This window comes from Bombyx mandarina, chromosome 12, assembly GCF_030267445.1.
Source record: "Bombyx mandarina strain Sakado chromosome 12, ASM3026744v2".
Classification (NCBI taxonomy): domain Eukaryota; kingdom Metazoa; phylum Arthropoda; class Insecta; order Lepidoptera; family Bombycidae; genus Bombyx; species Bombyx mandarina.
In genome coordinates, this window is record NC_143219.1 from 10,374,446 (window position 1) to 10,387,855 (window position 13,410).

Consider the following 13,410-nt stretch of genomic DNA (forward strand, 5'->3'; position numbering starts at 1 on the left):
CGTAATACCTTTGAAAAAGGAGTTGCAATTTTTGTGTGATATAAATAGTCATATAAATAAATATTAAATTGTAATAATATTATATTGTCTATTGCTCTAGAAATGTAAAATAGCTCATGACCCAACTGACATAAGATATTCTCGGAATCTACAGCCACCCACCTTGAAACATTTGGTCCAAGTCTAATTAAATTGTTTAACGGCAGCCCACCGTTCAAAGCAAAACGTATGATTGCGTCGAGTCCGAATTAGTCAGGGTGGTAGAAAATATTCACGTGGACTGGTAGAAAATATTGATCTCCTATCACCAGATAGAGAGCAACTTGCGTATCTACCGTACCTATAATGTATAAGTCTATTTAACTGCATGTTCAATCAAAATAATACGGCAATATCTCTTGAAAAGAACAAAATTTGAAAATGAAAGTCGGAATTAATAGGATTATGAGGACTCTATATATGTGACTCTATATATGTAACGCTATTAATGTCACATTTGCATTCCAAATGGTAGAAAATCAATGAAGTAGGAAACCTATGGAAATGAAACGTCAACCAAAATTTCGTGCCACTGTGACGTCATCTGGCCACAAAACATGGCGGCTTTAGTGCTGTACAAAAGATTTCAATGTTATCAGGTTTTATCGATAAACGTTCTTGGCTCATTTTATTTTAAATATTGTTGAGTATTATTTATTTGTAGAATTTATACTTTAATGGGAAGTAAGTAGGTATATTGTTATGTGCAAATATGATATGATTTAGATGGGTGAAATCTAAGACAAGTTCGTCCTTCGAATTTGCCAAGTAAACGATATGATGATTTTTAAAAGTTGCTACACTTATTTTATAAAGTTGTCGTTTGTCGCAAAACATAAAGATATGGCGTAGTTCAAAGCCATCAGCCCATTTCTAGCATGCTAAATGTTATCGTATTTTGAGTACGTGTTTTTCTTAGACTATTACAATCTATTTTAATTGTTTTGCTGACTCTAAAGTCCGTAACATACTACCGCAGCGCACCCCAAGGAAGGTGCGCCGCACCATTTGAATCACTTTCGCTTGAGAGTGATTCAAATTTTAAACTTATCAAGGGACCGCGTGAAAAAAAAAACACCTACAGAACATTTATTCATTAATTACAAACGTCATTCCTTGTCACTTCCTCTCTAAAATCACTTAATTATTAAATATTTAACAAATTTACAATAGTGTTTTACTCACTGCGGAATAAAACTATTTTATTTAAATAGTTCCGAAGAGATTTTGTCGGTAGCCTTTTTCCCGAAATATCTAAACAGAATGTCTAAATATGTTTTGATGACATATTTTAAAGTGGTATTTATGATTAGTGTCATGATCAATAGATTCCGACCGAAAAATGGATTTTTCGGATGAGGGCTCCATAATGAATTTAAATACATATAGATAATAGTTTTAGGGCATCGACTTTCTTGAGATCCTATAAAATACGTTTTAATTATTATTTTTGTATGTTTCAAGCATGATAAATTATGAAATTTTATATAATCAATCATATTAAATCGATATCAAAGTCAATAAATAATGTACAACCCAAAACAGACGGCCGAACTGACGTGACAATGACATTTGGCGCGCTAAACATGGCGGATTTTTGGCCTCATTAGACGGAGACGGAGATATTTACGTATATTCATGTTTCATTTTATGTACGCACTGAAATACTGTTATATTGTTTTCCTGCGAGTTAAAGTGCTGAGTAAGAACGAGATAGATATATGTTTATGTATGTGCCTTCAAAATGGGTGCTATTTATATAAGCAATTGTACGTATAGAACAATATGTCGTGTCCCTACTATATAGGTCTATGTAGAAAATATTATTTTGGCAGAATGTGCTAATTAAATCAATAGAATATTTTTAAAGGCATTTTATAACCTGGTAACTAAGACCCTTAGGTCATGTCTTATTTTATTAATATATTATTATTTTTATGAACAATGATAATATGGAGTGAAATGAAATGAAATGAAAATGATTAATTAGAGACATTAATCAATTCGAATGAAATTAAATCAAATGAGATGATATGATATAGGATGAAATATAATCTCAATAAAATGGTGGTCATTTACTGAGATTTTTTCAGTGGACTTTAACGGTAGGCAGCGGCTTGGCTCTGCCCCTGGCATTGCTGAAGTCTATGGGCGACGATAACCACTCACCATCAGGTGGGCCGTATGCTCGTCTGCCTACAAGGGCAATAAAAAAAAATTTTTTTTGGTAGGATCACGAGAAGTTACGTCTAGCGGCTTTGTTTCATTTTCCCACATTTGTGCACTTTCACAGATATTAAAAAGTTAATAAACCACCGTTATTACACATTTAAACCTGAAGAAACACTAAATAGACAAAATAAAACAAATCACACAACTTCACTTCTCGCGTTCCCGCTAAAATACGACCACTAATATAATCTGTGATACAGCATAGATAATACAGGATGTATGTAATTTGCCTAATATCAAATAATCACAGACTAATATATTATAGTAATGATGTGCAAAATGTATCACTGAGCTGAAAAGATAGATACATATCATTTCCCTCTAAAGTGATATATCATTCATTTAGATCACTAGCTCAGTGATCCAATTCAATTGATTGCTCTCTCAATTAATTCATTTCTTCGTCTAGATCACTTAGCTCAGTATACATATATCACTCACTTTGTATTGGAATATTTACAATGGTCAGTTCAGTTTGTAAATGTCAGGGCCTATATAATTATATTATATACACTTACTAATACACAATATAGTATATTTACAATGTTTTATGAATATTTACATCATGCAGCTTACCATAGAACTAAGCACATTAAGAAACTTAAAAATATATATTGTTTTTGATATAGCATCGCATTATTCGTAATATTAACTTTGAAAATTAATAGTTACCTTTTTATATAGGACTAGCGACCCGCCCTCGCTTCGCTTCGGAAACATTAAAACACACATGAAACCATAAAAATAAAATAATTTTTTTTAAAAAAAAAAGTAGCCTATGTTCATCAGGGACAATGTGTGCTTCTAATGGAAAAAGAATTTTTCAAATCGGTCCAGTAGTTTCGGAGCCTATTCGAAACAAACAAACAAACAAATCTTTCCTCTTTATAATATTAGTATAGAATAAAGCAATATAAATTTAGTTTAAAAAAAACATGAGTTATGTTAAGCTTTGCTTCTATAGAAATAATGTACATTTTTCCTTGACAACCGAATACGTCGAAACGAAATTAGCGCGAAGCACAATATGCATCTATCTCACTCATTCCTTTTTCTTTCATTCGCTCATCAATTGAACGATACATGTCATGAGACAAATGAGCTGGTGATCTGGTGAGCTAGAACTGAGTTACTGATACAGGCGGGTACCATCGGGATCCGAGGCGGGTACCAATTTTTCTAATGAATTACGTACTCAACAAATGTTCACGATTTACTTCCACGGTGAAGGAATAACATCGTGTAATAAAAGTGAAACCCGCAAAATTATAATTTGCGTAATTACTGGTGGTAGGACCTCTTGTGAGTTCGCGCGGGTAGGTACCACCGCCCTGCCTATTTCTGCCGTGAAGCAATAATGCGTTTCGGTTTGAAGAGTGGGGCAGCCATTGTAACTATGCTGAGATCTTAGAACTTATATCTCTAGGTGGGTGGCGCATTTACGTTATAGATGTCCATGGGCTCCAGTAACCACTTAACACCAGGTGGGCTGTGAGCTCGTCCACCCATCTAAGCAATAAAAAAATAAAAAAAACAGTCGGAGCTAGTGTGAGTTAGTGATTCAATACATTCTATCGGGGTGAGTAATCTATATCTTTAATACCATTCACTCAGGAACCACACATCTTTATTGAGTAGTATGATATATGTCATTGTAATGTCAATTTCGTATACCTGCTTATTTGATGAGTACAACACTATTCAAATGTTTAAGAAAGGTATACAATAATTTTATTGCTTACATTTTACAGTGCTGATAGATGAATAAAAATTATTAAAATTACTTGAACGCCTTGAGAAAAAGGTTCTTATTAAATATAATACGTATGTCGGTATCCAATTGAAATTCAGTTTTTCAAATAAAAACAGTGTAAGGATGTCGTTTTGGAACCCTGGTACTAAGAACGAAGAAGATCTATCTCAATTAATGCATATCTTTCCCAAGAAAGGTTATAAAAAAATAGGTCCTTTGACAAAGTTACAAATAATTAACGCTTTAGATAATGGTCAATGTAAGATGGAAATCGCAAAAAAATATGGTGTGAATCCTCAAACAATAAGTAATATGTACAGGAAGAAAGAGTATATTTTACACAAGTACACACAGACATACAACACACTAGTACAAGATGTACGTTCTGTAGACCTCGATAAAGTTCTCTTTGAATGGTTTAAATCAGAAACTCAAAATGGAAATACTATAAATGAAGAGCAGTTGCAGAGTAAAGCAACAAATCTAGTAAGAACTCTCAATAAAATATCTTCTACATGTACAAAAGACTGGCTATTAGATTTTAGACTACGACATAACATTATTGCTTACAAATCATACATTAAATGTTCTCTCTCAGCAAAAGAAGAATGGCTAAATTTTCTACATAAAAAAAATATGGATGATTTATATATTGGAGCTGTCTGCTCATTGACTTATAAGTATGACTTGAAAAAGTATGTCAATGGAGAAAATATAGATAATTTTGCTTGCGTATTTCTAGTTACCAATGCCACCGGAAATGATAAAAAACAATTAGTTATTGTGGGACAAGAAATTTTAGATGTAAATGTTTGCAGTCTTCCAATTATTTACTATAATGGTGCTCAGCCACAGATGAATCAGTTTGTATTGTCAAATTATTTAAAAAAGTGGGATATTGAGTTAAAAGCTGAAAATAAATCTATATTCCTGTTATTGAATGTACCTAATAATTTCATTCCTTACCTAGGATGTGAAAATATTAGAATTTTAAACATAACCCATTATATATATGTTCTGAAGGCATCTGAAAAAATAATTGAGTGTTTTAAATTTCATTATAGGAAAAATTTAATCAATAAAACAATTTTACAAAATTATGAACCTGATCAACTTACAGTTGTAGATTACATTCACCTCATGAGTTTAGCTTGGTATTATGTTTCAAATAGATATATTCGATTGTTATTTTCTCCTCTTGATGATGGTAGTTTATTGTTTAATATAGAATCTGGTGATGATGGTGATCACAGTATCACTAAGTGGTGTAAAGAAAATAACATTAATTTAGATGTTAATTTAACTCCAAGTGCATTAGATAAATACATATTATGCGATGCAAAAATACCATGCTTTAATTTGAATCAATCTGATAAATATGCTTTGAATACCAGAGAAATTATTTTGGATAAGAATATGCAGTCAACATCAGTTATGGAAGCATATCGAGCAATGAGAAGACTTCTTTCTTATATTCAAGGAGAAGGTGCTGGTGATGCTTTAATACAGAAAGCCAAACAGTTAGAGGATCAACTTGAGTATGGTACACTTATGGAGCTACATCAAATAGCGGCAGACAGTATAAATGAATAAATAGTTATTATTTGTATAATGTTTTATTTATTACATACACACATTTTTAGGCCAATGAACATATGGCCACCTAATGGTGAGTTGTTATTGTCAGCAATACCAGCCAAGTTCTGACCTATTTTTACGACTTTACTATGATATTTCATATGTTTAGGGTATTGGTTTTTAGTCTAGATAGTGAACATCCTCACGGCCCATCTGGTATCGGTATCATGATTATCAGAGTCCATACAAATCACAATGTGAATAGGCCAGTGGGGCGCTTAAGCTTGTCTTAAGACACGGAGCCTTAGACGTATTGTATAGCGGCTTTGAATACGTGCCTAATTCGCGGCAGAAATTGTTATCATCCGTCTACAAAATTAAATTCCTGCATGAACACTTGTTGGGTTTGGTTAAGTAGGTACGCATTTTTGTATCTTCCTCGATGGTCAGCTTTAGGGCGAGATGACGCGCTATGGTTCTCTAAAGTTGATACTTAGGTCGAGTGGTTGGCGCATTCCGATCTATTGGAATGGAACATCATGGAACAGCCTTGGCAATTAGATCATTGTGATCGATGTAGTTTGTTTTTTCAGGTGGCCGTGTTTCTTATGATGATCGCGGTCGCTACCCCTAACTCATGGCGGGACGGAGAAGGGTTATGACAGCGCGAGCTAATAGCTCCCCTTCGCGGTGTTTCTCGAGAGCTATGACATGTCCTTCTTCAAACGAGGCTTGTGGAAAGTACTTAACCTACAAGGGCAATAAAATAAAAGTTGATTACTCAAAGACAGAAGAAGAAAATATGGTTTAGTAGCAACGCAAAGGGACACTGCAATCCTCCATCCCTTATTTGCAGACGATAGATACTTAATAAATTTTGAGTACTATGCAATGAAAAAAACATTTAAGTGATTGCTGTTGTGTCGGCATTGATAATATCACACTTTTTCCGTGACTAAGATTCACTGGAGAATGCAGCAGCAGGTTTCTCAATGTATTAAATAGCACCATTTACTCATGGTAGAGCCTATTGAAGTCGTCCTGGCCTAACGAATAAGATGTCCGGTGCAATCTTATCTAGCGATGCAACGGTGTTGAAATCCCGCAGGCGGGTACTAATTTTTATAATGAAAAATGTACTTAACAAATGTTCACGATTGACTTCCACGGTGAAGGAATAAGATCGTGTAATAAAAATCAAACCCGCAACATTATAATTTGCGTAATTACTGGTGTTAGGACCTTTTGTGAGTCCGCACGCGTAGGTACCATCACCCCGCGCCGCCTATTTCTGTCATGAAGCAGTAATACGTTTCGGTTTGAAGGGCGGGGCAGCCGTTGCAACTTTAATGAGACCTTAGAACTTATATCTCAATGTGGGTGGCGCATTTACGTTGTAGATGTCTATGGGCTCCAGTAACCACTTAACACCAGGTGGGCTGTGAGCTCGTCAACCCATCTAAGCAATAAATAAATAAAAGAGTAAGTAACATCATCCTGTCTATTTCTGCCGCTAAAAATATATCCGTTTCGTTTTGAAAAATACGACAACCATTAAACGATACAATTGAGAGACCTTTTGTTTCAAAACGAGTGGCAATATTATTGTTCTGGTGACTACGCTCCGGCAAACGCTCAACAACAGATGAGGTCTCACGACCACTCATAAAATAAAATACTTTATTCTTTTTTTGTTCAGGGTTGCACATATTAAGTAATAGAACGATATATGATTAATATGATTTTTTCCCCTACCTATTCACTGGTAGCTTAAGAAGTTGCTAATTATTGAACTCAACTACCCAGTGGATGGGTAGTTGAAATCATGGGTTCGACCTGAGAAAATTTGTAGCACTAGCAAGAGCAAGACTTCGCAGTATCTACCACCGGTTCCGAATCGCGAGAAGATCCGGCGAGAAACTCAGTAGGTTAGTTCGCTCCTCAACTCTTAGACGGTGACCAGTGTTTGAAGAACCCAGAAGCACCTAGAGTGGATCCAAGGGATGCCTTAAACATCTTTTTTTTGCATAGTTGGGCGGACGAGCTCACGGCCCACGTGGTGATAAGTGGTCACCGAAGCCCATAAATAAATAATAATAGCCCATAAGCCCATATGTTTTGGGCGACAGTGGCTTTGCGTTGCCCGGTCGGCTGGATCGGATATGGATAAAAGGATAGAGTAGAAGTGTCACTAATGGGACGTTAGTTACAAATGTATTGACTAAAAATACTACTGAATTCTGGATAAATATATTTCTTAGTTTGCCCTAATAAGTAAAGTAAATGAACATGTAAACTAGTAAGTAGAGTAAAATCTGAAGTTGACTGTTCGAAATATAACAAGTAGATCGCAATAAATTGATAAAATATATTGTTGGAAATTCGGCACACTATTTTAGATATTATTTTACAATTCAGATATATTAGATTAATATTTGCGGTATATGACAAAAAACAATCTAAAAGCATTTAAAGATGATCATTATAAAATGTGAGTGCAATACTTTATGGAATTTCTTTATATATTTTGAAATTTTGCTATTGTAACGTGATGACGTAAACCATAAATGACGCACCACAGTGGTCCATGTATTAAACACCTCCTTCTACTCTACAATTACAGTGTAAGATAATAATATCTCATTACAGTTTACCTCATGACATTACAAATATATCGGTTCGAAGGGTGGGGTAGCCGTTGTAACTATACTGAGACCTTAGAACTTATATCTCGAGGTGGGTGGCGCATTTACGTTGTAGATGTCCATGGGCTCCAGTAACCACTTAACATCAGGTGGGCTGTGAGCTCGTCCATCCAACAAAGCAATAAATATATATATATATATATATATATATATAAATATATATATATAGAAATTAGAATAGCCTGAGCAACAGTTGTAACAGAAATCGTTGAGTCACTGTTACTTAATTAAATTATTATTTATTAACCGAAAACACCTTCAAGAACTAATGTTTTTTTGGTCCTTATTAAACTCAATATGTTATTATATTAGATAAATATTTCCGTAGCTTTTTTTATAAGAGTTCATTTGTTGATTTATTGTTATGTTATTAAATTGAACAAGAATGACAACACTTTTCAATCAAAATCAGCAACATTTGTTTGAATCCCTATTGTCAAGATGGTGCAGCGTGGATCTCCAAACGAACACTTCAGTTAAGCCGTCTCAGCTATAGTGCTTACGATTTCGTCCGGACTTAACCCAGCATATGCCTATTAATAGTTTAAATAGAGTAGACTTCAACACTCATCGCCGACTTTAAATAATTTACCGAAAAAATATTCTGGCACTTGTAAGACTGTAATAGAGGAGTTTGTACTCTTCTTCTAATGTTTTTATTTTCTTCTCGGTCAATGCTAAGGCTTGTTGTAATTGAATGGTTCCTTTGTTTTTCTGTTCTTCTAGTAACTTTCTTTCGTCATCAATGTGTTTCCATACTGATTCAAACCAGTGTAGAGATTCAAAATTAGAATCCTAAAAAAAATAGGTTCAATATTAATATGTATGTACTTGAGAAGGAAACTATTTTTTTTTGTTATGAAAGACTGACAATCCTTTTACACCCACGATGGAAAGTGATTTCGGTCTGATCCATATTATACTGAAGCGGTAACAATTGTTTTTGTCTCAGATTTGTTTTTAGCAGTGCTTTCCTGAATCTATCACCTGATCGGAATTGCGACCCGCCGAGAAACAGTGTTCGATTTGTGTCTGTGGGCTACATTGCATGTGAACTCTTCTCATCGAGAAAACCTCGTGCTAGCTTACATTATGTCATTCCATTAATAATTATCAATGTTAATTACGTAGAGTGATAAATTTAGCGCGTTTTGTTTTACGATTTAGATTAGACAATTTTAATTCTTTTACTTATACAAATGCGTTGTAACATGAGGTAAGGTTGGTATATGGATGAATCGAATGGGGACATGAAGAGTGATCGTCATGAGTGTTGCTATAACTCTTGAGCAGATGAAATTGTTAACATTACCTGATCTAGTAATTTCAGTATGTAAGCAATTCCCATAGCAAAACCATCATCAGTAAAAGCAGCTCCTATTTTATTCTTTTTCGACATTTTATCTTTCGATAAGATTAGATGTTCCACAAAATTAAGTGTCAATGGAGGAACAATAATATAAAAATTCTTCAAATGAACATTCTTAGGATTTCGGAAAACGGGTGAGAACACGTCTACCAGCAGCTTGAAATATTCAGTTCCTTGAATAAAGTTGGAAATAAGGTCGTTTGTGTTCTGATCTAGAATTTCCGCTGATTGAACAGTCTGGGGCCCAAGAGCCTCTTTTTGGCATAATTCTTTGAAATTAACAACATCTTCCAGATTTGGCAGGAAAACAGTCGCATCCGAACAGCAATGTCGGCCGCCTGACCTAATCATCCTAACATATCCCATGGCGTTTCCAATTTGACTAATAAGATCTCGAAACAGATCTAAGTAACTCTGTCCATCCTCTGAAAGTCCCAACACCTTTATACCCTTGTTAAATCTTTCTGCATTTTTAAATGGATACATGTAGCTGTAGTTTCCATCAGTGGTTTCTTTGAAGATTCTAAGATCTTTAATTAACCTGGATTTTATATGTTCATCATACATGAACTGAGAAAATGTAAAGAACTTCTTTTTTAAAAACTGGTATGTAAAATTCACTGTTGTGTTCATGATCCCAGTACCATGAGTCCGTATAGAATTGGCGACATGTCGAATGTTAATTGAGCTCAAGTGTTTATTGTTGCTGCTTCTTTCAATAAATATTTGATTGTTTAGATTGTAAAGATACTTCGAAACGAATATATGAATGTTGCGCATAATCTCTAGTATATCTAGGCCCTGCTCCAGAGTCTGAGTTGGGAGATTATCTTGAACCGTTTTTAAACTGAATTTTAGTCTCGCCATTTGTCTCATTTCACCATAAGTTTTCCAATCTGACAATACAACGGTAGTTAGGTTGTAGAACATTGTTGAAAGATAGTGTTCAACTGATGGCACAACACACATGTAAATGTACTGAACTCTAAAAGTATTAATTGCTAGAAGCAATTTTTTTACCATTTCAAAAGTAAATGGATTGATTACATCAAGTTGAAGATGTGAATGTATATGCAATCGTAAATTTGTTTCAATATTCTGACTTGCACCTTTGATAAATTTTTGTTCCATGTACTTTTTAACTGTTTCCATAAAATCTTCTTTTATATTACTATCAAATAATTTATCTGTTTTATGTAATAGCACCGTACAGTCTTCTAAGGCCATTAAGAAGTATTTTAATTTTAAAGTACTCAATTGCATAGAAAAGTTTTGATCAAAGTAAATTGGAAATATGTTCTGATGCCAGAACAGCCAAGAGCAATTGCAAAAACTTTCCATTGATTTCATCAAGTTTGTCAATGTTTGAACATTCTCTAACAACAAACCAAGCTTTACATAGCTGTCTTCTAAATAAGTACTTTCAGGTATAAAGCTCAGTGCTGTGTTAGCTACTACATTTCGTTCAATTGTAGCTACGCCACGAAGTGCTTTTTCTGCAATAACGATGCATGTAAGTTCATCCAATCTTTTATTTGCGAAATTCTTGTCTGAAACTAATAATTTCTTTACTTCTAATATTGTTGATGTTGCTTGGAATACAAAATGTTGAATGACCATATTGATAGATAAAATTATTTGGCTTCTATGCCGTGATATTGCATTCAGCATTGATTTTAAAATATTGATTATCTCAAATACCAACATTAACATACTCTTTGGAAGAGGTATCCCAAGGGAAAGATGTAAATTTATCAATGTCAAAACTTCATGATTGATTCTGGATGCTAGGTCCAAGCCATTTAAAAGAGTTCTGGAATGTAAATTCATTTCAGCAGCACTAAGCCTATGATGATTAGCAGAAAAGAAATCTTCAATATTTAACACCCATTGACCACATACTATTTGAAGATTAATTATATCACGAGATAGGCTAGTTTTTTTCATATTGATATACGATTGCCGTGTTTTCAACATAGTTTGTGATAATTTTTCCTGTTTTGCACAAAGTGCAGGGGCATGTTTCTGTAGAAATTGCTCAGGATACCACATAGTTGTTCCAATCACATGAACACTGTGTGCCTGAAAAATAAGACTGTTTGTATAAACTTTATTCATTTCAGCTGGCTCTCTGTCTGTGCCATGTGTAAATGTTACAAAAGTTACAATTGCTATAAATAAAATTAACACCAACCTTTGTGTTCAATTCCACTAATGACTTAAATATCTTCTTGTCTACATTACCAAACAATTGTGAAGACAATACAAATAAACTATTAATTTTAATACATTTGTACATATTTCGAACATTGGGTTGTTCCTGTACAAGTTTGTCCAAATTTATAATTCCCTGTTTAAGGTAGTGTGAAAACTCTGTTGCTATCATAGAACAATTCTTGTCAATCAAGTTCTTTCTCAATAGTGATACACTTTGTAATGATTTTTGTACAATATCATCATTCATTATTTTGACTGTGATGTTATTAATAGCCCCCATCATTGCATTAAATTTCTCTTCAGTAATATCTAAAGCTGCCGAGTTCTTGTTATGGTATGTTTTTAATGTTTTGCAAAATTTGTTCCAATTTGTGGGCATTGAAGTATTGGCTATCAGTATTTCAAGTAAGACAAGAATAGTAAATATCTCTCCAATGTGGTTGATGATATAGTGTAGTTGAATGCAATCTACAATATCATGTTAGTATTAAGGTCATTAATGAATAATTTCATTTTAATAATTCGAAATTTACAACTAATGTCGGGGCTATCTACTTTCAGTGATAGCATAAATTTAATCAAATAAAAAAATAGTATGCTAATTTAACCATGTAATATTGAACAAAAATAATTAATAGTAAACTCACTGAGATTAACAGTTCCATCGGAAAACAAAGCAAAAACTTGGTTGCACATGTTTCTTAAAGTTTCATCACATCGAATGATAAATGCGCAGAGTAAACATATCATTTCCATCTGGGAACTCACATCTTCTGTTTCATATTTTTCATAAGCAGCCAAGTAGATAAAATATCTGAAACACAATTAAAATATTGCTACATTCACTTGCATAATTAAAAGTTTACACTTCTGCTTAGACGTAACTGTGGAATGTTTCTTCATAAAAATGAGAATTTTTATAAAGTTCAATCATAGCTATTATTACTGTGGATTTTCGGAAACTCGATAAATAAAACTCACTTTTCAAAGGCTTCCTCTTTCAAGTTATTTACTTCAACACATAAGGAAGTAAACACACTCAAAACTTTAGTCATAAATGTGTTATCCGATACTACTAACTCAGTAATTGGTACGAGCTCGTGTGGACTCATGAGTAATTGAATCGGCAAAAATGTTTTATTATCATCTAGTATTTCATTATTGCAATTGAATGCCAAAACCTGATACTGCATCTTGAAAAATATGCCATATTTTTTTAAAATATTGCTTGTACTTTCTTTCTCGAAATCACTTTTCATTTTTATGCACTTGTATTTCAGATTTAAATAATATTGAAAGAAATAATCACTATGTACTTTTTGTTGACTATTAATTAGGATAATTCTGTTTTAAGTGTATAATCTATGATTCTGTTTAAAATGTTTTTTGTTGATGTTTATTACTCAAAATAGTAGTAGTTTTATTTTTCCAACTGGAAAGGCAAAGGTGTCATACCATACAGCCTAATCTTTTATATATGAAAAATGATATTATGAAATGACCTGAAGTTGATTAGT

General features: G+C 33.5%; 1 protein-coding gene across 1 annotated transcript; it reads right to left on the bottom strand.

Moving 5' to 3' along the window:
- Window positions 1-7,836: 7,836 nt before the first annotated feature.
- SWIP (strumpellin and WASH-interacting protein) lies at window positions 7,837-13,301 on the bottom strand. Its single transcript, XM_089731691.1, has 5 exons — window positions 12,875-13,301; window positions 12,541-12,707; window positions 11,871-12,361; window positions 9,620-11,758; window positions 7,837-9,102 (listed from the first exon to the last, which is right to left on the bottom strand). The coding sequence occupies exons 1-5, from the start codon at window positions 13,150-13,152 to the stop codon at window positions 8,896-8,898; spliced, it is 3,282 nt and encodes a 1,093-aa protein (XP_089587817.1). The 5' UTR covers window positions 13,153-13,301; the 3' UTR covers window positions 7,837-8,895.
- Between the last annotated feature and the right edge of the window lie 109 nt (window positions 13,302-13,410).